The sequence below is a fragment of the Pleurotus ostreatus genome (assembly GCF_014466165.1).
Source record: "Pleurotus ostreatus strain PC9 chromosome Unknown scaffold_6, whole genome shotgun sequence".
Classification (NCBI taxonomy): Eukaryota; Fungi; Basidiomycota; class Agaricomycetes; order Agaricales; family Pleurotaceae; genus Pleurotus; species Pleurotus ostreatus.
The window spans coordinates 174,331-196,591 of NW_023503161.1; the positions used below are offsets into that span (position 1 = coordinate 174,331).

General features: G+C 51.5%; 10 protein-coding genes across 10 annotated transcripts; 5 read left to right on the top strand and 5 right to left on the bottom strand.

Moving 5' to 3' along the window:
• Positions 1-99: 99 nt before the first annotated feature.
• Positions 100-1,491, bottom strand: PC9H_008318 (uncharacterized protein; the record flags this gene model as incomplete). The annotated part of the gene is made up of 3 exons (XM_036777832.1): positions 100-412; positions 468-571; positions 634-1,491. 3 exons carry the CDS (start codon positions 1,489-1,491, stop codon positions 100-102), a joined length of 1,275 nt encoding a protein of 424 aa, XP_036629260.1.
• A 2,186-nt stretch (positions 1,492-3,677) lies between these two features.
• PC9H_008319 (uncharacterized protein) lies at positions 3,678-4,929 on the bottom strand (the record flags this gene model as incomplete). Its single annotated transcript, XM_036777833.1, has 6 exons — positions 3,678-3,803; positions 3,853-3,921; positions 3,973-4,108; positions 4,158-4,300; positions 4,352-4,572; positions 4,752-4,929. The coding sequence occupies 6 exons, from the start codon at positions 4,927-4,929 to the stop codon at positions 3,678-3,680; spliced, it is 873 nt and encodes a 290-aa protein (XP_036629261.1).
• A 1,137-nt stretch (positions 4,930-6,066) lies between these two features.
• PC9H_008320 (uncharacterized protein) lies at positions 6,067-6,748 on the top strand (the record flags this gene model as incomplete). Its single annotated transcript, XM_036777834.1, has 4 exons — positions 6,067-6,230; positions 6,291-6,381; positions 6,433-6,516; positions 6,572-6,748. 4 exons carry the CDS (start codon positions 6,067-6,069, stop codon positions 6,746-6,748), a joined length of 516 nt encoding a protein of 171 aa, XP_036629262.1.
• A 651-nt stretch (positions 6,749-7,399) lies between these two features.
• On the top strand, positions 7,400-8,096 carry PC9H_008321 (uncharacterized protein; the record flags this gene model as incomplete). The annotated part of the gene is made up of 2 exons (XM_036777835.1): positions 7,400-7,705; positions 7,728-8,096. 2 exons carry the CDS (start codon positions 7,400-7,402, stop codon positions 8,094-8,096), a joined length of 675 nt encoding a protein of 224 aa, XP_036629263.1.
• A 432-nt stretch (positions 8,097-8,528) lies between these two features.
• Positions 8,529-9,257, top strand: PC9H_008322 (uncharacterized protein; the record flags this gene model as incomplete). Its single annotated transcript, XM_036777836.1, has 1 exon — positions 8,529-9,257. One exon carries the CDS (start codon positions 8,529-8,531, stop codon positions 9,255-9,257), a length of 729 nt encoding a protein of 242 aa, XP_036629264.1.
• Positions 9,258-9,756: 499 nt separating this feature from the next.
• Positions 9,757-11,239, top strand: PC9H_008323 (uncharacterized protein; the record flags this gene model as incomplete). Its single annotated transcript, XM_036777837.1, has 12 exons — positions 9,757-9,811; positions 9,917-9,936; positions 9,982-10,114; positions 10,163-10,222; positions 10,277-10,309; positions 10,368-10,499; positions 10,552-10,650; positions 10,706-10,807; positions 10,864-10,890; positions 10,947-10,987; positions 11,038-11,063; positions 11,137-11,239. 12 exons carry the CDS (start codon positions 9,757-9,759, stop codon positions 11,237-11,239), a joined length of 831 nt encoding a protein of 276 aa, XP_036629265.1.
• Positions 11,240-11,697: 458 nt separating this feature from the next.
• On the bottom strand, positions 11,698-12,901 carry PC9H_008324 (uncharacterized protein; the record flags this gene model as incomplete). The annotated part of the gene is made up of 8 exons (XM_036777838.1): positions 11,698-11,736; positions 11,787-11,810; positions 11,868-12,069; positions 12,129-12,196; positions 12,247-12,281; positions 12,331-12,572; positions 12,629-12,685; positions 12,732-12,901. The coding sequence occupies 8 exons, from the start codon at positions 12,899-12,901 to the stop codon at positions 11,698-11,700; spliced, it is 837 nt and encodes a 278-aa protein (XP_036629266.1).
• Positions 12,902-13,089: 188 nt separating this feature from the next.
• PC9H_008325 (uncharacterized protein) lies at positions 13,090-16,796 on the bottom strand (the record flags this gene model as incomplete). The annotated part of the gene is made up of 4 exons (XM_036777839.1): positions 13,090-14,091; positions 14,147-16,458; positions 16,511-16,564; positions 16,622-16,796. The coding sequence occupies 4 exons, from the start codon at positions 16,794-16,796 to the stop codon at positions 13,090-13,092; spliced, it is 3,543 nt and encodes a 1,180-aa protein (XP_036629267.1).
• Positions 16,797-17,578: 782 nt separating this feature from the next.
• Positions 17,579-18,319, bottom strand: PC9H_008326 (uncharacterized protein; the record flags this gene model as incomplete). The annotated part of the gene is made up of 1 exon (XM_036777840.1): positions 17,579-18,319. The coding sequence occupies one exon, from the start codon at positions 18,317-18,319 to the stop codon at positions 17,579-17,581; it is 741 nt and encodes a 246-aa protein (XP_036629268.1).
• Positions 18,320-19,493: 1,174 nt separating this feature from the next.
• PC9H_008327 (uncharacterized protein) lies at positions 19,494-20,828 on the top strand (the record flags this gene model as incomplete). The annotated part of the gene is made up of 5 exons (XM_036777841.1): positions 19,494-19,672; positions 19,765-19,957; positions 20,018-20,234; positions 20,308-20,436; positions 20,497-20,828. The coding sequence occupies 5 exons, from the start codon at positions 19,494-19,496 to the stop codon at positions 20,826-20,828; spliced, it is 1,050 nt and encodes a 349-aa protein (XP_036629269.1).
• Positions 20,829-22,261: the final 1,433 nt, after the last annotated feature.

Here is a 22,261-nt window from a genome sequence, read left to right on the forward strand (position 1 = left end):
GAAACGAATATGTACATCGAAAACGAGTTTGGAGGGACGTAAGAAGAACGAGGCGGAGGGAATAAGGAAATTGCGGATGGGTCGAGCGTAGGCCAATTTCTAGTTCTTCGCCTTTGATCGAGCGGTCTTCGCCTTCTTCCCCTCATTGGCAGGCTTCGGGAGGTCCAGAGTCACGGACGATGGCCCAGCCACATTTTCGTACGCTACGCTCCCATTGTTCGAGTCGTCGTAACCTCCCACGACGCCTCCGTCATTTACATCGTTCGAGGCGTATTCGCCATTCAAGGGGTAGGTGCAGGTGAAATCGGTCCCCTGCCACGCCACGATGCCTACGGTGCTAGCCTGGGCCGATGGGGGCCCTTTGCAGCTCCCATCTCTACGGTGGCGGGTGACGGCGTCATTCCTTGAGAACCTACGGCACATTCAGAACCAATAGCATCAACCAAGACAAGGGCTCCGACACTCACTCTTGCCTACAGGCGGGGCAGACGGCGGGAGGGGGCTGCACGGGGCATACCCTGCTGTGGCCATCCGTAAACAACATTGTGGCCTTGCATAAGGAGCAAATGTACTGGCGTAATGGCGGCAGTCAGTGGCATGTAAGACGATGTGATATCCGAAGGTGGGACTTACATTGAGACCTTTCTTGGTATATCTCCGCCTTTTGTGTGTGACTGGCTGTTCGCCCGGTGCGCTCTTATGAGGACGACTCCGGCGGGGTTGGTCATCTTGACTTTGTTCGGCGTGCCCGTCGTTGACTGTGGAGGAATCGTCGGCGACATTCTCCTGCTCTTCCCTTGCTTTACCCTTTCTGTCCTTCGGAGCAGCGCCTCTCTTCCTCTTCAGCGTCACAGCTTGAGGAGTACCGACAGGCTCGTTGGGTCTCCCAATCGCGGACAATGGCTTCGCGCTGGGTTGCACAGACGGAGGTGCGGCGGGGATGACTGGCGCCGCAAATTGCGCGTGGGCCCCATCGGGAACATAGTTGTCATATTGCTGGGGAACGTGCGGGACAAAGTAGCTGGTAGAGCCGGTCCCGAGTGGAGGCTGAGGCGCAACAAAGGCAGCGGTATTTCCTTCGAGCGCGCCGTCGCAACGCTGTGGAAGAGGTTGCAGTGGGTTCAGCCCAAGACTGGACTCGGAGGGCGGAGCTAAGGATTCCCACCCAGCGTCACCATAGAGCAAGTACATCAGCTCCCATTCCGCGACAGTGAGCGTAGGCAACGATTCATCAAAGCCAGGAGTAGTCACGGCGCTGGCGTTCGCTTGTTCCCAATAGACTGGATCCAGCACGCCAAAAGAGTCTGCGGGCACCGAAGGGGCGGGGGTCTGGAGATGGTGGGGATCCACACATAGGACTGTTGGCCCCTCTTCGTTGAGCTGAGGCTCGGTGGATGTGAGGTCGGATGCGCCAATTGCTTGGTCTTGCGCCTCTTTGGGTGCCCGTAAAGCGGACTCCAGGAAATCACGGTCAATGGAGAATCCAGACATCACGGGAGAGTGGCGATGGTGGAACGTGGAAAGTGGACGGTTGTTGTGGCAAGGGATTGACACAACAGAGGCTGAAAGTGGATGGAGAGTGGGTGTAGTTGAATTATTGACCGTGGATAGCCGTGGATGTGGTCGTAAAAGAGGAGAGACCCGTGACAAGGTGGGCAGAATGAGGGGAACTGGAAAGAGCGATTGTGGCGATTGAGGTGGTGTTTCGCTCTATCTGTATGGCGATCACCTGACCGCGTGCAGACGAACAATGACCACCGGGGAAGTATTATTTGTCGGTGTTGCCTAAATAGGCATGTGGGCGGGTGGCGCTGAGTTCCATACTTTGAGCTGAGGGTCGGCAGGGAAAGAGGTTGGCAATGCCCAGAAATCCGGAAGGAAGGGCGGCGAGTTGGTTATGTAATCGAGAGCATGACTTGCAAATAGCATTCTGAGAAGCAAAGTGACGCGCCGGTCCGAGCGAAGATCCAATAAAGGTGTTATCAATGGCGGTAGCAGCGATGGCGGGAAAAGACAACATCGAGCGAAAGGCTCATTCTAGATAAAGAATTCATGGGTCAACGAACGTCACCTACATGAACACGAAAGCAGACATACGCTCCATCGGTCGTAACTCCTACCCGTGCACAAGGAACTTGATGCATAACGTAGATGATTTTCTTCCTCATTTTGGGCGTGATTTCAGTTGAAATGAGTCGATATCGGCGCTTCGTGCGCGCGGTTCAATGGATTCTGGACCCGCTGGGAGTCGTAGTCTGTGGGCCGAAACTCTTTGCGATCCATCCTCCTCGAGTACGCTTATGAGTACCACTATCGAACTGAGCTCAAACGAAGGGGCCATGGGGTCGAATACAAAGGCGTCAGGAAAGCAGCATCACAACGAAGAGCCTGCAACCGAATTCATGCCGAAGCCTCGCTCCTTCGGCGTGTCCGCGTCCATTTGTGGAGGACCTGCTAGATACACAGCGACAGAAAGCATAGGTAACCGGTCTTGATCATGGTGATACCTCGTATCCGGCAAGAGCAGGACTTCAAACTAAGCTGTCCACAATAAAACTCAATGTCAACCACTGAGTCGTCTTAAGAGTATTCTTACACGCACCTGAACCTGCGGGTCCTAAGGATTCTTCCTTCTTCAGCCAACCGACCAACCAATCAATCAATCGCAATAAAACTTGAGGCGACGAGGGAAGAGACACCGAGTGTCGTCGGCGCTGATAGGAGGATTTAGGAGTTTTGGATCGCAAGCAACCCATGACGCGCTTCCCCACGCCCTCTCGAGCTTAGAGATATGTTCTTCTGCCAGCTAGCGTGCTGGACCTGGGCGAACTGATACGGGGATGATGCCCAATCAGGACCTGACATCGTCACTCAGAGGTTGGGAAGTCTTTGCACCTTAGGCCTAGGAAAGAAACAAGACATTGGAGCGGGGATGCGAGCTCTCTTGCTGTTGTGGGTCTGGCGATAGCAAAGAAGGCGTCTGGTCGGAGAACACGGGGAGCGCGAGTCGTAAAGACTATTTGGTGCTTTCGCTCGATGGGATACAACCTCGTCGGCTTAGTGAACGCATGCTGTAATTCGTGCCGCTGCGAAGCAGATATTGGTATGACGTAGACCACACCTTCAGACGCCTTCGTGATGGTGAAAGGAGGATGCAAGCCCTTGAAACATCTTCAGGGTCGCAATACACGCTCCGTTGCCAGCTGGAATCCTAAGGTTCTCTCCTCCTGGAATGTCTGTATACACAAATAGCATGGGGGTGCGCGGGCGCACACTGACGTCTGGCGTCTAGGACGAGAACCCTGTACTGCACGATCCGCTGGATGACGCGAACATTTCACCGTCCATTTTGCGCCGGTCTTCATGTCATGGCAATGTTCGGGCGACCAAGATGGCTGGGAGGTTATGGTCAAAAGGGTGGTGAGGCAGAGAAAGGCCGCGCACAGCCAAAATCCTGAATCCTATGGCGCTGCCCACTCCTGCGTCTTCGTCTTTGACGATTCGTTTCTCGACGGCCCGGCACGGCCTTGGACAACTAAAGGTTCGATTCTACACTTGCCGAGTTGCTCTAAATGACGTTCAATGTATCATTCCTCGCACTGCGTCGTGCACCGCGACCGGTTCACTGATGCGGGACGGAGGTCGGTCAACATGGGCTCCTTGTCTCGAGCGACCACTCAGTGCCCGATTTCTTCAAGGAGAGTTGTCCGGGTCCCGGCCAGACAAACAGTCCTCTTTTTATTGAGTGCATGGTTGTCGTTGTAAGCAGCCCCGACAGGGCGAAGCGACTGGACATTGTCAGCCTGAACTAGTTGCTGAGTTTGCCAAAGGCGAGTGCTGGCAAGAACATACCAGCGCTTTATTTTCGACCGACTGCAGAACCTCGTTGAGCGTAAAATGACCAGCAAGTGTGATTCCGACCTTTTGGATCATAAGTGCAAACACAAACGGAATATATACATTAGAACTCACGATGAATGCAACCAGTCGCCCCACCCCATCAAAAGTTCCCCGTGGCTTCGTCGCGAATTCACTGCTGTGCAAAAATTGGAAGAAAATATGCTTCTTCTGCTCTTCCTCGCGGGGAACGACGGCAGCATCAAGTCGACTAGTAGATGTGAGGTTGCAGTGGGAGGAAATAAAAGTCGGGTCAGTACCTGGCGAAGCGCCGAAACGCCGCTGTCATCTGCTTCGATATTTCTGTACATGACCTATCCTTCAACGCGTCGTCAATCACGCTAGCGATATGGTCGTAGTGCTTCCTGAGGGAGTTCAGTGCTTCGACATTTAACTGCATCTCCTAAGATCGTGTCGCTATTAATTCAATCACCATCCTCGGGAGAATACGCACCTCGTACTTTTCAACGGCGGAAATCACTAGTTTGCATGCTGCCGCGCCTGGAATTCCCAGGTCACTGAGAATGGCACCAAGCACAGCGAGACCACTTTTCGCCAAGGGCGCAACGACGGACGCCCTTAGGCTAGAATTCTTGAATGCGTCGTCGTTTCTGTCTTTGGAACCCAAAGCATATTCTGATGATGTTGCTGCGAGATCGGGTTGGGCCTCCACAGCTATAGGATTCGGAAGGGGAATACCATCGCCTTGGTTATCACCATGTCGCTACACGATCATGCGAGTCCATGCTTCTTCCATCCTAGCCGAACGATATTCTTCAACAAGCCGTAAGTGATAAGAGTTCTGACTTCTAAAGCACCTCGCCGAGAGAATAGATTTCGAAATATTCACGTACAATCAATCTTCGCGAGTGCATCACCCGCTGGCTGAGTTGCACGCGCCCTCCTCGAGCTCGCGACGACGACCTCCGTTATCTTCCCTCGTCTTCTCTGGGCCCCGTGGACATCTGGTTTCCAGACGCCGTGGTTGTATCGAGGACACGCTATTAAAGGTTCACGGCATCGCAGAGGCATGAACAGCCTTTATTTGAGAGGATATTCAAGATTCAAGATGAAAGGTCTCGCCCTTGTGCTTAATGAATGTATATTCCTAAATATGCGTGACATTCAGCGGAGGCCAGATCAAGTTAGACAACGAGTAACGTACCAAAGATGCTCGTTCTTTCTCAGCGGTCAATTTCAAATACAAGCTTTGGGGTGTACTGACGAAGGCGGGCCCAGATGAAACATGAACTTCGCATGCGGTCCATCGAATGAAGGCGGTTGGGAAAGATTGAGGAGATCGACTTAGTGATCTTCTCTTAGAATAAGTAGAATGTTATGCCAGAGACACTAGATTGTCGCGGGGTTTCAAGTTTCAAGAGCCTGTAGACAATGGAAAATGCGTCTACCTGCTGGTAAGATATGCTGCATCCATACGCATCAAACCTTCCCGTGGGAAGCGTTACATAGGGTGACAAAATGAAGAAATGAGGTTGACAATTTCGCTCGTCCTTTTCATGAAATTTGAGAACCATGGAAAATCCTTATTAATCGTGCCCGAAAACTTCATAGTTTTGAATAATTGATAAATGGACTAATGCGAGCTGTATGGGCTACAATCAACATAAGCGCCAGTCGCGCGCATTGGCCAGACGCAATGCTGGTAGGCAATTGAAGTTTCTGAGCCAATATCCGGCGAGTTCAAGTTGACCGGGCCGCCATGCCGTCCCGAATTTAGGCGCTTTCGGCATGACCACTCGAGCGCTTCCTTTCCTTACTTACAGTTAACACAATATTTACTATTCATCCAGATTTCAGTGATGATAATCGGTGAGCTTCCACATTCATCTGCTATAGACGCCAATGAACGACAGAAAAGAACCTATCCCGCGAACAACTTCCCCGAATGAGCTGGATCCCGAAGTGGAGGGCTTGCCTGAGTAGGTCTGCACTATCCTTCTATCGTCTTGAATCCCCTCATCGAAGTGAACCTTCCATGCAGCTACGCCGTATCGAATGCATCCCACTCAAGACCCCCTCAGTAAACTTCCATATTTTATTGCCCGTGGCCGCGTCCTGAAATCAACGTTTAGGTATTCGCTGCACACCCGCCCATCGCATGCCCTCGTATACACATTCACGGATTGGGCATCCGATTCCCTGCTTCTCATGCCACCGCGGCCAACTTCGCCCTCGTCTTCACGGTTAACGATTCCCCAACCAGTCTACCACATCTCCGTATCGCTCAACCTCAACCCGTTCCTCCCCATCTCATACACTACCACGATCCGACACGGGGGAGACGCCCAAGGCCCTTTTGTCGGCTCATTCGAGTATGTGAGAGTGATATAAATCACTTCTGTGGTTCGTGGGGCTTATTGTTCTGTCATCAGGATGTCCTTGTCCCAAATGAGGGCGATAGTCACCATCGGGGATATAACGACACGTCTATCACGGATACTGTCTAGCGTGAACGGCTCCTTGGTGCGTCTTGATGGGCTTCCGCTTCTGCAGTCTTGCTTACCATGAATACAGCGACATTGGACGTGGGACTGCGGAAATGTACACCTCAGATGGGATTGTCGGAACGTCCTTGACGACGGCTCACCAATGTGCATTGTGAGTCAATTCCGTTACCCCCATTCAAGCACGAACTAATCTGAACCTCAAACAGTGCTACGCGCACGACAGCGTCTCAACACAACTAGCCTCCTTCGTACCTCCCCCAATCAACGCATCGCCTCCTCTACCAGCCGCCACGCTGACGGTATTCCCAGAGGGCCACGATTGCTTTGACCACATACTGATATCGGCTTTGATCGTCGAGAGAAAAAGGACATTAGACTATTGATCTCGACCCGATGTAAAAATACGTATGTTGATCCGTTAGTATGCTTAGTTTACTATGTAGTTTATCTGTCGATGGACTACATCATCAATATTCATGTACATTTGGACTAAGCAGCAGCCAAGCACGGGACCTCTCAAACCATGCGGCGCGACGTGAGGCAATAATGACCTCGCACAGCCGGCCCCAACGACATCGTCGACAACAGCGCAAACTCACAGCGCAACACTGAACCGCGTGCCACAAGTAGCAACAAGCCTGAAGCTTAGTCCCATGATGTCCCGGTGTCGAACCAGCGCTATCGTCGACGAGACCGCTGGCTGGTTTGAGTGATCCGACGGCCAGTTGCGCTCATGATGGTGCCATATCGTGTACATTCACCAACTCAAGCACTGACGCGGGTACGACTGCCCGACATCGCGCGGAAAACCCGTGTGGGTGTGCGAGGCTGGCTTACAGATGGATTCCACTGCGAGGGGTGTTGAGTGATTAACATCATCCCTTGTTCTCTGTATATTCAGTATTAGTGGACGATCATTAAGCAACTGTTGTAAGACGACGACGAACCTCCGTGGTAGATGGTGCGACGTTCCATATAAAGATGGGGGATCCTCGCCTGGATAGTATAAACAATCACTACTCACAGCAGAAGAAATGCAGTTCAGTAAATCACTCGCCTTCCTCGTAGCCACTCTGGCAACTTCGCTCACCGTTGCTCGGACTGCCAATCCGCCCGGAAACTGGGGTGTCCTCCTCTTCCCCAATTTCGCGGCATTAGACGTCTTCGGGCCCATAGAAGCCCTCAACCTGCTCTCCGAAACAGTCCCCCTCAACCTCTCCCTCATCGCCAAAACGCTCGACCCCGTACCCACTCAACCGCACGTACTAGGCGAAGTGTCCAACTTCACCCAGTCCGTCGTGCCCACGCATACGCTGGCCAACGCGCCATCGGACATCGAAGTCCTCCTCATTCCGGGGCCAGGACTTGCGAGACGAAATCGCTTTCATTCGCGACACGTATCCGCGATTGAAGTACCTCATCGCCGTGTGCACTGGAGCATGGTTGGCTGCGGACTCGGGGGTGTTGGATGGCCACAATGCCACCACCAACAAAGCAGCTTGGGCGGAGAGACCAGTGAACAACACTGTCAATTGGATCGCCCACGCACGCTGGGTGGTTGACGGGAATATTTGGACCAGCTCTGGGATCAGTGCAGGGATCGATGCAGCATTGGCGTTCGTGGGGGAGATTTATGGCGAGGGACTTGCGACCGACATCGCGAACGCCATGGAGTACGAGAGAAACACAGACCCGACCAGGGATCCGTTCGCAGACTTGTACGGACTTTGAATTTCGGCCAACACAGGAGCGCCCCTATACCCTTCCTTAACTCTGTTGGCAGTTTACCGACGCCGACTGATCATGTGTAGTTTAGGGAGATGTAGGCCACTCCATCCATGTTCACCCTGTTGAATCAGTAAATGTGCTCGATAATGCTCTGGAAACTCACCGCCTAGACACCGAAGAAAACGGTCTTGTTCACCGCTCCAAGCGTTAGCCGAAGCTACTTGAAATCTACTTGGGGATGAACCCGGGTTACATATGGATGGGACTGCGAGAAAGTCACCGATGATTAATACAACGTCTGTCTCACGAGCGCATGATCATCCAAGCAACTGGGGATTACGGCGACGAACCTCCGTGGATAAATGTCGGATGGAGTTACATGCTGGATATAAGAACTGAGCGTTCCCCGCAGTATACAGATTCTTCGTAAAAGAGATGCGTCTCAGGAAATCGCTTGCCGTGCTTGTGGCCACCTTGGCAACTACGTTCACCTTCGCTCAGTGCGACGACGAACATGAAGATCCTCCAGTAAACTGGGGTGTTCTTCTCTTCCCCACATTCGAAGCACTAGACGTCTTCGGGCCCCTCGAAGCCCTTAACCTACTCTCCTTGACAGTCCCCCTCAACCTCTCTCTCATATCGAGAACACTTGACCCCGTTTCCACCAAACCGCGTGCGATGACCACCCCCTCCAACTTCTCCGAGTCCATCCTCCCTACACACACGTTCTCCAACCCGCCGCCAGACCTCGAAGTCCTGCTCGTCCCGGGTGGATTGGGGACCCGCGCTCCGGACTTGCAAGCCGAAGTTGGCTTCATTCGGGATACCTACCCCCAACTGAAGTACCTCATTACCGTGTGTACCGGCGCGTGGTTGGCTGCGAACGCGGGGGTGTTGGATGGTCGCAATGCCACGACGAATAAGAAAGCGTGGGCAGGGAGACCGGTTAACAACACGGTCAATTGGATCACCCATGCACGCTGGGTAGTCGACGACAACATTTGGACTAGTTCTGGAATAAGTGCAGGGATAGACGCGACGTTGGCGTTTGTAGAAGAGATCTATGGAGAAGAACTTGCGACAGACGTTGCTAACAGCATGGAGTACGAGAGACACACGAATGCAACCTGGGACCCCTTCGCAGAGTTGTACGGACTCGCATGAGGCTGGGGTGTCGTAGAGGTACCCATACTTAATTCAAGTACTACCTTGATCGTCTATCCGTAACCGTAGAAGGAGACAGCAGAACCATATGAATATCTTGATATCATCGAGACCACTCAGCTTGAGTGGCGTGGGAGCACCTCTTTTCTTTCTCGAGTTCTCAAGATCTCAATGTTTGGCACAAGGTGGTTCCCCATGTCACCAGAGCGATCACCCCGGTCTTGCATTACTCATCGCGACGTTAAGAAACAGCCTATAGCTGTTGAATGAAATATAATGGCAGCTTCCATATGTACATGTGGGCATAGCAATCATCTCATAGGTAAGATAAATTCATCATCACGGTCACCAACTTGAGAGTGGAATTACAAGATCAGACTTGACAAGGCAACCTCTAAATACTCGGGTGGGTGAGCCAGGTAACTCCTGCCCTCGGATCCACCGTGCCCCATTAACTTTGCAGCGGTCCTGGAAGTCCTTTGCAGTTTTGCAGCAAACGATGCAGGGACCCGATGTGTCCACCAGTGTTGAGCACTTCCGGCTGGTTTTGGTAAGTAAATCGCTTGCGCTTGCGCCTTCGCTAACGTCCTGACTTTCAGTATCTTGACTGTAATGTGATCCAACACAATCCGTGATGCGAAACACTGAATGCCCCATAGTCGCAAGCGCAACTATTGTAGTGCGTTTAACAACAGGTGTATCATCCTCGTCTGACTTCTCTAAGGTCTACGACTATCTTCTGACAGTGGGACTGGAGATCCATCACCTGTGGCCAAAGCAGGGCTGGAATCTGATCCGCATGATGTTCTTCGTCAATCGGTACCTCCCATTCATCGACATTACCTGGGCACTATGGGGTGAGTTCTCCTACGACCGAGCCAAACGTAGTTTACAACCGTTTTCAGCGGAGTTTGTGCCCTCGATGACCGCCCAAGATTGCACTCTCATAGATCGGCTTGCGGGCTGTAAGTAGCTCTGTACCTGAGACACGGGCTATGATAACGGGGGGCTATTCTTAGGGTCCTTCTGCTTCAGCATTGCTCTGTCCGAAGGTACGTTTGACCCCACATACTTTACATCGTGAGAGCCGAGCGCTGATGACGCGCATAGTCATCCTCACAATGCGAACTTGGTCGCTTTGGAAGACCAGTCGCTGGTCTGGCACCGCGCTAGTCGTGTTCTACTTGAGCTGCTGGACCCCAATTGTCGTGATTTTTGGAACATTCTTAATGAAGGCTAATAGTACTTAAAATCTAGCTATCGAACCACTGCCCGAAGTTAACATCCATCACAGTACGCAGCTTTCAGCTCCAACCATATGGAGGTTGCATGATCATCCCTGAAAATATCAACCTTTATCTATGCTGGATCTTGGTTCTGGTGTACGATACCGGTGGGTATCCCCGTTTTCAGTGCTTCCCATTGGGATTCCTCAATGCTTGCCTCAGGCATAATGATATTAATGGTCTTAGCCGTTACGAAGCCGTATACACCAATGCTCCCGAAATCTGGGCGCTCTTCTACGCTACTGCGTACTCTATACAGAGATGGTGAGTGCCTAATGCAGATGCCGCTTTCGAATGCCGCATCTGAGCTCTCCCGTAAGGCATAACATATTATTTCGCATTGTTTGGTATGTATCCTCGTATCGCTCAGTGTGATCCTATTAAAATTTGATGAACTTCGTAGTTTTATCTGTCATGAATATCGCCACTATCGTGGTACTCCCTGTATGTCAACAGCGATGCGATCATGACATCGCCGTTCTCATCATTTGTAGGGAGATCTTGTCAACCTTTTTACAGTGTGAGCTTCTCAAACTGTCCTTGTGACTCGTGTACATATTACGACTCAAAGACTCAATACTCATTCTCCGCAGACTTCAAAGAGCTATCCACTCCACTCTCACCTCCAGAGTGATCCTCCATCTACGCGAGCAAGCGGAGCATAACATGTTGTTCGATCCGCTGGCTGTCAAATAACATGCTCCTATTGTCGTCTCCCGTGTAAATGTCTACGCCCTTACGCTCCGTCTGTAAATTCATGGACACCGTTTGTGACTTTGTTGCGGTTGCTGGACTGAGAGCTCATGGCCTCGAATGATATAGGTGAAGAAGTCAGTCACTCTTTTCGCCTTTATCTGTGTTCGTGGCTTCCTGTTCCTTTTCTTTGTGCACTAGCTGGAGAACCTAGTCAAACGCAGGACATGTTGCTCTCCCATCGTATCCCTCGGTAGCTGTTGTTCGAGGTTGTCCGTCGTGCCCGGTAATATACACACACCTCGGTCCGCTACAAGATACCATCAAAATTTTGCCCTGCGGTTTGTTACACATTCCATGGACCTGTATAGAGCAACGGTTGGGATCCCCATCCCGAGCAGGGACATGTCGACATGGTGACGGAGGAATATTTCCGTGACATGTAGATAACTAAACAACGTTTATAGCTTCGCAGGGTTCTTCCAATTTGGCGGGCGTTTCTAACATCCGGAGTGAGAGGAGGATCGAAGAAGGATGGCAGCGTACAAACCTCAACGAATGCCTTGAGTCCCTCCTACCAATATTATCGTTGATTAGCCACATAAATCATCTCTAGCCGTGAGCAGTTTACCTTGATATTTTCGCCCTTGTAAACACGAGCGCTTTCGTTACTCCAGACGTTTACATTGAACGCCTCGTCTACAGGGTAATGCAACGTAAGGGTGATCCCCTTCTTGGTTGATTGGACAGCATCTGGGGAGTTTTCCACGATTTGCCTAGCAAAATCAAGGGCAGCAGGAAGGACCTGGGACGCGGGCACGACCTTGTTGACGCTGCACAAAAGGTTTCAAGTCAACAACGGAGGTAACATGAGAGCAATTGGTGGGCTTACAAGCGGAATCTATCCCTTGCATCTTGCGCGCTAACTGGATTACCTGTGAGGAGAAGCTCTGAAGCAAGCTGCGAAGGACGTTGAGGGCGACAGAAATTTGGAAGTAGGTGACTCATACCTGCCGTCCAGAAACTACGGTCACCCTTGGGATACCTAATATGTGTGTGAGTCGGTGAATAGGACAGCCATACGGCAGCTATACCTCCTTGAATGGCAACGACACCCCGCTTCACTTCTGGAAGTCCAAATTTGGCATCCTCACTAGCTACAACGATATCGCAGTTGATCACCATTTCCATCCCTCCGCCAAAGGCGAGGCCATTGACGGCGGCGATTATGGGCTTGCTCGATGTAGCGCGTCGAGAGATTGCACCAAAGCCATACAGGTCGCTAGCGACATTCTCCTGCTCATTGGTTCTACCCGATTGTTGGTTGTCGTTCCAGCTATACGATATCTATGTTGACCCCAGACCCTTTGCATTACTTGTGACAAGACTCACCTCTTAAGGTCGGCCCCGGCGCAAAAGGCTCTTCCGGTCCCAGTAACAATTACAACCCTACACAGTATGTGATGCTACTCACACAAGCCTCCTAGCCACTCACCACAAGGAAGGCTCCTCGTCGAACCATTCCAAGGCGACCTTGAGATCTTGGCTCATTTGAGCACTCATGGCGTTCAAGCTCTTCGGGCGGTTGAACGTCACTAGAAGCACATGGTCAGCCGGAAACGAAAGCAATATCTGGTCGGACAGCCGGGGAGGAGATAAAGGCATGTTGTAGTTCTTAATGTCGTAGAGAGCGGTTGATGGTGGATTGTCATTTTGTTCACGACGAAGGGGTATTTGTACAAGTCCGGCTTCTGGGGATCAATAACCGGAAGCACTCCAAGTCGATCACACGATCATCCTCATAGGGGTCAAAGGGAGCATGGGCAGGCGATTTCGACAACTACTAGACAGGGCTATTTACAAACTATTTTATGAACCTTCCAGTCGGATTTCTGACAAGAAGAGGAGCAGTAATGTATATTTTTACACTTGCTGCAACGTAGAAGACTGGGCTTCCCAGGCCCTCCACACTTCCCACATCGAATACCAATGCTGTCTCCGGGAGATTGGGAGTTACTGGTAGTTCCAGGGTCACGGTCGCTTGAAGGGAGGATTTGGTCCAGGTAAGATACAGCGAAGAGAGGCGAGATAGCAATCTTAGTGACCAGTGGAGCAAGATCTCTCCATTCCGGGAATCTAGAGAGGAAAGTATCAACAGATTTACCGCGACCACAGCTGCAGAGTGGATCATCGTTTACAGCCACGCTCAACGGTGCGCGACCGCGTACAATGTAGTCGCATTGGTCTGTGTGCTCCCAGTCTCTGCAGCGCTCGGCAAAGGCAGGCAATAGACATTTCCACCCCGAGACTTCGGTGGGGAGGAACGTATTGATTCGAAGTTGTTTATGGAAGGTTGTAAACCGGGCAAGGATATAGGGCATTCGGTCATTGTCGGCGACGAGGGATTCCGTCAGAGACAGTACATACGCGTCTGCTACGACGGTGTGGGCCGATAGGTCGAGGCAGACACCAGCGATAAAGATGATGCAATATATCCCGACATCCTGTGCGCGCAAGGTGAATGCACAGCTTTGCCTCGGCGCATCTATTCCGCAAGCTGCGGTGATCATGCAATGGATGCCATGTTTCATCTCGACCAAGGCATCCGAGTCCTCAGTTGTACCGGACGTTCCTCGACGAATAGCTATTTCTCGTTGGGACATCTGGAGGGTGGAATTCATAGCGATGTACCCAGCAGCATGGGAACGCGACAGATCGATCTTCGGAGAAATCGCGAGGCTCACACGGTGAAAAATCCATGGAGCGACTTGGCCCCTATCCCTGGACAACGGCGAGACGTTGGAAAGAGCCAGGTTTTTGTGTTTGATGTCTAATGAGGCAGTAGGCAGCTCAACCTAAACGTCCCAGGTCACGCTTAGGACTAGATTAATAGGTAGAGAAATGGCTCACTTCTATCCATGCCGACTTTCTGGCAATGCGGACTTTGGACGCAGTATTGTCGATGACCAGGGGCCAGTAGATCCTTGAGCTGAACGAGGTGAATTGCAAGGAGGTGGTTGTCGGATCCACTTGGGTAGTAGAAACTTGCGCGCCGGCGAGCAAGCTAGATCTGGCGGCGTCCTGAATGATGTCCACCCTCGTTGAGATAGACTTGATAACGGGGACTTTGTTTCGCTCTTCAATCTGAAGGTGGAAAATAGGCTTCGGAATGTCCTGTGGCTTTCCTGGATATAATACAGCGCCCTTCGCGATGTGAACATGGTCTCCGTCATCGATGGCGGTGCTGAACAGATGCAGGGCTAAGCCTAGCTGAGGGACAAGGGAAATTGTAGCAGGCTCCGACCTAACGGTCAAGCAAACCTTCCGAAGGAGGGGCAACACACCCAACACCAATGCAGTGGGGACGCGGAACCACACAATGAAATCGGATGTGCCTTGTAGACCTAAAGGGTCTTTGTGCACTAGGAGCACCTTATTCTCGCCGCTACCCTCGATATCAAGCTTCCCAAAGGCGGCCTTGACCGAGGAGAATACGGCATTGGATGTGTTATTGTGTCCCCCGTACGTGTCGCAATAGAGGACAGGCGTTTGGTATTCGCTTTCTTCCAGAGGCTTCAGCTTATGGCGTGGAACTTGGATGACAATGGACATGATTGACGGACGAGCCGACCACCCACGAAAGAGCTCGAGGCCGTCTACTTGCGTGGCGAGGTAGTTTGGCGAGGCCTCTGGGGGTATATACACGCCATGGAAATGGAGGTTGCAATAGAGATCCTGAAAAAAGTTCATACCCATAAGTATGTCCCTGTCTCTCACTATCTTGTCTAGAAGTAGAGTCACGGCCGAGTTCCAAGTGGAAATGGCGAAACGTGCTTGGATCACTCGCAGAAGAGCGGCGAAGGAACCGCGGACGTAACGGACGCGGTCAGATCGCATTGGGGAGAGCGACATCCTCGCGAAGATGGTGGCGTGGTTCTCCCCAACGAACATGTTTTGGTAGACATGGAAAAGCAGCGTCGCCAAGTGAGGGACTGAGATGCCGAGGGTGTATGACTGTGTGTCGCTGGATATCGCCGTGCGGCGCCAGGCGGCGCGTTCGTGAAACTGAGAAGGATCACCCGAGCTCGCTGTTAGAAACATCATCTCGTGGCGGTTGGAGTACGTTGTCAGCCCCGACACCGTGCCAAGAGGGGATATTCCGAGGAGCAAGGACATCGTGGTCGCGTTACCACCAAGCTCGGGCTGCGAGAGGAACGCCATGGACGGGTCCTCCCCTTTCGGATGTAGGGCTTCCGTTACCAAGACGGCATTCGGAGTGTGTCGAAGCAGGGGGATAGCAGAGGACAGTACGTTCAGCAGCCCAATGTGATCAACGAGGTTAGATGTATCGATGATGTCGAACAATTTCGACGACCGCTGCTTTGCATAGGGCGAATAGAGTTGCTCGTTCAACACGGTCGACCCCCCTATTCCTCCCTGAATGGATGCCCCCACGTCGCCATTCTCTATGTATGCTTGTAAGGACGCAGAGAAGACGCCGACGTCTCCGCAAAATAAACTGATAGAGATGCAGTTCGAAGATACGAACCGACGCAGAGCGCCACCCCACCGACCGAATTCCCCACGAGCAAACTTTACAAGCCCTTCGAAAGTGGGTTTAGTGTCCTTCTTCGGGCGGCGGTTCCCTTCAAGGGGGACATAAGCGGGTGCCAGATGGAAGCCTGCGAGGGGGTGGGTTCCATAGTGAACGGCGAAGCTGGAGCCTGCGAGCGAGTAACAGAAGGTCGGGTTTGGGAGCTGGGCATTGGATATAGCAGTATCAGCGGTGTAAGTCGTCCCGTTTGTCCAGAATCGATCGAATTGGCCCTCTCCCATAGACAGAGCTTCTGGCAGAGCGATTCCCGTCGAGCGCAAGATGTTCAGATGGACCGCGCTTCGGGTCTTGAAATATTCATCAGCCATGCCCTTACGCAAAGTGCGCGCGAGAGTCTGATTGGTGCGAGAATCGCTGCAGCCAGTGACATAGAGGAGCCAGTGGCGGCGAAGCTCTTGGATGGTTTGAGAATCACAGAAGCGGATGAATCCATATCGACTTGCGCCCCACGAAGCGAGATCCTCTGATAAATCTAAGAGCTCTCGACAATGTTTGTGCAAGAGCTTCTGCGTGTCCTTGCTAATGAAAATGTGGTAAAATATGTCCCACGTCGTCTCGCATTCGTTCGGGTGCTGCACGAGAAGAGTCAAGAGGATAACATTGCGCGCTTGAAGACCATTCAGTGAGGCGTAGAAGGGGGGCCGCAATCAGAGACGCACCCAAAACCGCAGGTTCCACATCGCAGCAAGTGAAATCAAGTGAACGCTGGCGTGCTGTGTTGTATACTTCATAAGCCAGCCATCTCTTTGTCTCCAGCACGGAGAGCTCACCGGCGAAATCGTGGAGTAGCGTGAACAAGATGTTTCTTGGGTCTCCGCACCCCATCAGCAATATGTTTACTTGCGAGGCATCGCACGAAGTATATTCTGTAAGGCATGTTGGCGGTGTGTTGCCTAATGGATAGTAGTAGATATTGTGGCCAGGCCAGTGGAGAGGATGCGACATTGGGGGGAAGTCGAGTGCAGAACGACAGAAAATACAAGCACTTTCCTCAGAATATAAATACACCTAATAGTGTTGGATACAGGATATGATTAACTCAACCTTCACTGCGAGAAAGTATAATTCTGCTGCGCTTGGGACCTACATACCTCCACATTGGAATTCTAAGGCACCACGAAGCATCTCTGAAGGACTCGAGGCAAGCTGTAAGGTACGTACCGCAGTGTGTCGTGTACGACCTTATCGTCCAAAATCCATTGGTGTTGCTTTGGAGGTTCCCGACCAGTGAGAAAATTGGTACCTCGACGTTCACCGGAATAACGTATACTCTCAGAGAGGAATCGCGTTCGCCACTACCTCGTCCTACATGGAGGATCAGGCCTCAGGCACTGTCCATTCGATAGCGCCAACGGCATTCTGACAGAAAACAAGGAGGAGTCAAGACATCACTAGTCGCCATGTCCATTGGTGGCACCCTGGACGCGTTCTTGGTGCATATGGGTCCATACATTTGAGTCCGGTACCAGGTTACTCTTTCAAAGAGAAATTGAGCTCGCCATGGCCTGATCCGAGATGAGATGGACGAGAGAAAGAAACAACCATCCGGGCTCGATCGCCGAAGAAGCATCACAGGGGTCGAAAGGAGGATAGGAGCATCGTTAAGTAGTACTGTACAGTGTATTGTAAGTTGTTCATCAAGTCTAGCGTTTTTGATAGTTTATACAAATAATGATAGGTCAGCGCGAAAGCATTCGAAAGCGAGAACGAAGTGTATGAGGATGACTCTAAGCCGAGACGACCAGTTTCCACACATGCCCGGCGGAAGTGTGGGTAGCCAATCCCATAAAGCGCGTGGCATCTCCCAGAAAGTCTACCCTTCTAACGCCTCTTAAGCCCTCTTCCATGCGAGCTTCGAGGCCTTGGATTCGCTTGCATCTTTTTGAGTAAGCGAGGTTGACTCTCTGGGTCGCCTCAAGAGAGGGTAGTGCGTGATATTCTTCGAGGGTGACCGGAGGACGGAGCGCGTCATGAATCGCGCTCAGAACATCCCAAACCGTGACGACGGCGCCGTAAGCCAGCAACAAAGGGCTCGGCGACGAAGAAGGGATGACAGTAATGGGCCATGGGCAGTTCGGGCTCTCGATCACGAGGACTGGAACTGCGGGAGAAGTGGCCGGTTCAGCAAGCAATGACGACGGATAGCGGCATGCAAGGGTTTCCGGAGGAAGAGATACATCATAGATGATGTGTGGGTCCGAAGAGGGCGCTAACAAGAAGTGGAGAAAGGTAGATCGGTGTTGGTCGAGTTGGGAGTCTAATGATAGGCGTCGTGAATGTCGTTGGAAATCGTGGTTTTCTTTTGCCGCATAAACTCGAGACTTTTCTCGAGGTGCCTTGGTGACTTTAGGGGAGTCGTTTACCAGAGGGCGTTTGGCAGTAAGAAGGGGCGTAGCTTCGGGCGTTTGAGTGATGAAAGTGTACAAAGTATTCGTCGATGAGAAATGTACTTGTCTGTTGGGTCGCATGCGCAGGTGGAAGGATTTTCGCCGACGTGTACCTGGAGGATGAGAAACGTTTTATATATGTAGCGCGGATGCGCCAGCGCAGCCACATGCCGTAAGGAGGTATATTTGATACCTATCAACCACCGACATAGAAACCCTGACGATCTGATTCCGTTGCAACCCCGTTGTTAGGTAGCCCTAAATATGGAGCCTGTGCGGACAGCGCCCACCTGCGACCAATGCATTCTCAATTGCGCCAAACCAAATGTACCATCAAATTGCGCAGCCGTTACTTGGTACGAGACGCGTAGTATATTTTGATATTTCAAAGCCTAGTGTCCCTAGTCCATTTGCTTGTCAACGTAGGCGCTGAACATTGGAGGGGTTGGCCCTTAGCTTTAACATTAATAGCCAACAGATGAGTGCGAGTGATACTATGAGATGTGTCAACCTCACAAGTTTGAAGGGAAATATCACAGTTCTTAGACCGCAGTTGATACGATCGCCAGAACTCCTGATTCTAAGCGCCACGACTGAGGGGAATTGGTGTATTCGTTCAATGTTCATCACCGTCGTGACCTCGGCCTCAGCTACGGACATGCTGTTGACGATGATGGTCTGATAGGAGGCTAATGTCGTATAGTCAACTGACGCTGGGTGCAAGGGGTGGTTAACGTACCCCAGACCGAAGAACTGTGACCGGCTGAATCGCACTCCGGCAGTTGAAACTGCCCGCATCGGAAGCCAAAAGACGGGGACAGACCCAGAGCGAGAATTCAATATTCAGGATCAGGACAAGATCCTAGTACTTGATGGCCACTAACGACGCCAACAGTTCCGCGCGTCGTACTAGCTCTTGAGTGCTCCCTAAGATAGGTTACGTTGACACCAATTTCTAAACGATCATTTCAGAAACATGATGCTGTTGCGAGTCTCACAACTCAACTAGCGATCGCTGTTAAGAAGCCTCAAGAAGCCTCATGAGATTTCATGTGAAGACGATGCCATGGCAGGGGTGCTCGTTTGCACGTTGCTAGAGCAGTTGAGTACTACTACTGGGGCAGTATGCGTCCTCTTTGACGGTGGAAGTTGAAGAATGTGATCAATGAGCGCCTAATCGATTCGGTAATCTCAATGCTCGAGCGCCTATGTACCCATGGTTTCGGCGACGACATTTTCACCATAAATTTGCACCATGGTACCTCTATTCCCCGACCTTAGCAAAGATGCCATATTGTCCTTCCAATTTTCCTCGTGGTACCCGGAATTCGCCCGCCTCTCCATCAAATCCACCGTTATTCGACCCTTATCCAAAGACTTTGAGGAATATCTCAATGCAGATGGTGTATTCGTACCCGAAGGATCCGACGACATGTCAGTGGCATGGCCTCGCTGTGGCGACATCGATGGAACTGAGTTTAGGTGCCATTGATCGCTGATGATTCGACCATCATTGGTGATGATAGACCGGTGAGGAGTACCCTCTCTGATGACGAAGGAGGCAGTGAGGAGGATGAAGAAGAAGCGGGGAGCGAGCACGAATCAGGCGATGAACCACCACCGCGACGATATGCCTTCCCAGAGCTCGACGATAAGATTAGAATGTGTATAAAAGAATATGGCGCCGTTTTCCCGAAGCTGAATTTCTCGGCTCCCAAGGTGAGATCGTTTTCATGATCGTCGCTGCGTGATCCTCACGCATCAAATTGTCCATTGTAGGATGCTTCTTGGGTCCTTCCCGCATCATCTCCTCTCAAATGTACTACACCCTCCGATGTCTATCTATTGCTTAAATCTTCGGACTTCATTACTCATGATCTCAGCGAGGCTACAGTATTCGACGGCTGTCTTGATGGCGACGGAGATTATTCTTTGGAACTCGTTCTTCGGAAATGGTATCCTGTAGACAGGAGCCGCGAAGTGCGATGCTTCGTGCGTGACAACGTACTCATAGGCGCGTCCTACTCCCTCTCGCTCACATGGCTGAGCTTGATTAAATATCCCGACAGGTATCTCGCAAAGAGACACGAATTACTACGAATTCTATAACGACATGCAGATTCAGCAAAAGATTCTCACCGCGGTCCGAGAACTCTGGGAGAACAGTATACGGCATGCTTGGGATTCCATACGGCATTGTGGGTTGCTTCTGGCCATATTAAATGGATGGCCGACTAACCCGTTTTATCTGGCGGTAGACACGGTTGATCTTCTCCTAACTCGCGATCTCTCGCGCGGGCACATCATCGATTTCAACCCGTTCGCCCCTCGGACCGATCCCTTGCTCTTCACGTACGAAGAACTGCTAGATATACACCTCTCTCGTCCATCGACCCCTACGTTCAAAGTCATCGACTCCCGTGCCCACCCCTCTGCGAACTCGAATTCACCTGCGCACCAACACAATATGATACCATTCGACACATTGACTCTGAGCAGTGGACGTGATATAGACGAGTTCGCGGCTGCTTGGAAAGACCAGCTAGAGATAGGGATGAGTGGACTGCCAGGAGATTCCGACTCCGAATGACACGAGTGATCAGCGGGAGTTGCAGTAGCCGTCGAAACAGAAGCAGCTAGCGTCCCTCCGCTACTGTGAATTAATGTGATTTACAGACGCTCAAGGATGAATGGAATCATATAATTACAAATGCGCCAAATACATAGGAATGTGTAAGCTATATCCTGCTTCTCGCAGGGAGCAAAGAGAAGTATCCGTTATGCCGAGACGTGAAATGATACAGGGATAAGAGATGGGGACATGTGTATAAGGAGGAAAGATGAAGCCCAATCAATACTATAGCGTCCGTAAACCCCGTTTCCGAGCTCGGGCCATGTTTCTCTTTGTCGCCTGAGCATGCGTGCGCGGGTATTTTGGGACGGCGGAGAAGCCCCAGCAGGAAGCAGAGAGGCGGGATTTAGTGGTGGTGGCCGTGGTGACCGCCGTGGTGATGGTGGTGGTGACGGTGCCAGTTGGCAGTGTCCTGGTGGTCGGCGGCGTCCTCAGCAGGTGCGGCGGCGGCGAAGACGGCAGCGAAAGCGATGACTATGAATGAGATTACACGCATGTTTGCTTTGTCTCGACGGTAGATGATCTATTTCAAAGACAAGCGAATGAGAAATCCGTTCGAAAGCTTGGCGGATAATAGGGATCAAGATGAATAAAATGCTGGAACTTACTGAAGCTCTACTGAGGAAAGGAGGGGTGGGGAGCAGTCGATGGGGACGCTTGCATTATTTATACGGCTAACTCGATTCCACAGCCGTTCAGCTATTCCGCTCACGGACTGGTACAATCAATTTTTGTACACTAGCAGAATCCAGTGTAGTGCGCGACTAGTGTGCTCCTGGCCCAGAAGTGACGGGGCATATTTGGCGGTGGTGGGTGCTGGCAGCCAGAATTTTACGCAGCGCGTTCAGATTTAGGTTACTTAGCTTCGGGGAGGCGGGCGAATTATTGCTGCCGCTACCGCCAGACCTTCGTCGGACGTTGGCCAGCGGTCGAGGTGCTGGCAGTAGATTCGTCACGAAGGTATCTGATCCCGAAGAAGTATATGACCTGCCATTTCCGGACTGAGAAGATCAAGTAGAAGGTTGGCGATATTCCAGCCAGCTCCATGATGCAACTATTGCGGAGGCTAGATATCCGCAGCCGCAGCCTGCAGCTCCAGTCTTCTATCGAGATATTGGGTCGTGTGACAGGAAGTGCACGTTGAGGTCTGATGCAGGCAGCATGCCACCCTTCAAAGTTCAACGAGTAGGGCTAACCTTACTAGTTGGATAACCGTCGGGCGGGGGCTTGATTCGTAACGTGGTCGGCTCCCGTACTTTAGGCTACAGTGACGGAAATTTGCTGCAGGAGACTAAATGTTTGCGCCTATCAGAAGAATCATTGCTAGACATCACTGGGAACATAGTCCTAATGCATGCGTGCTTGGTGTGACAAATCGAAAGGGAGTGACT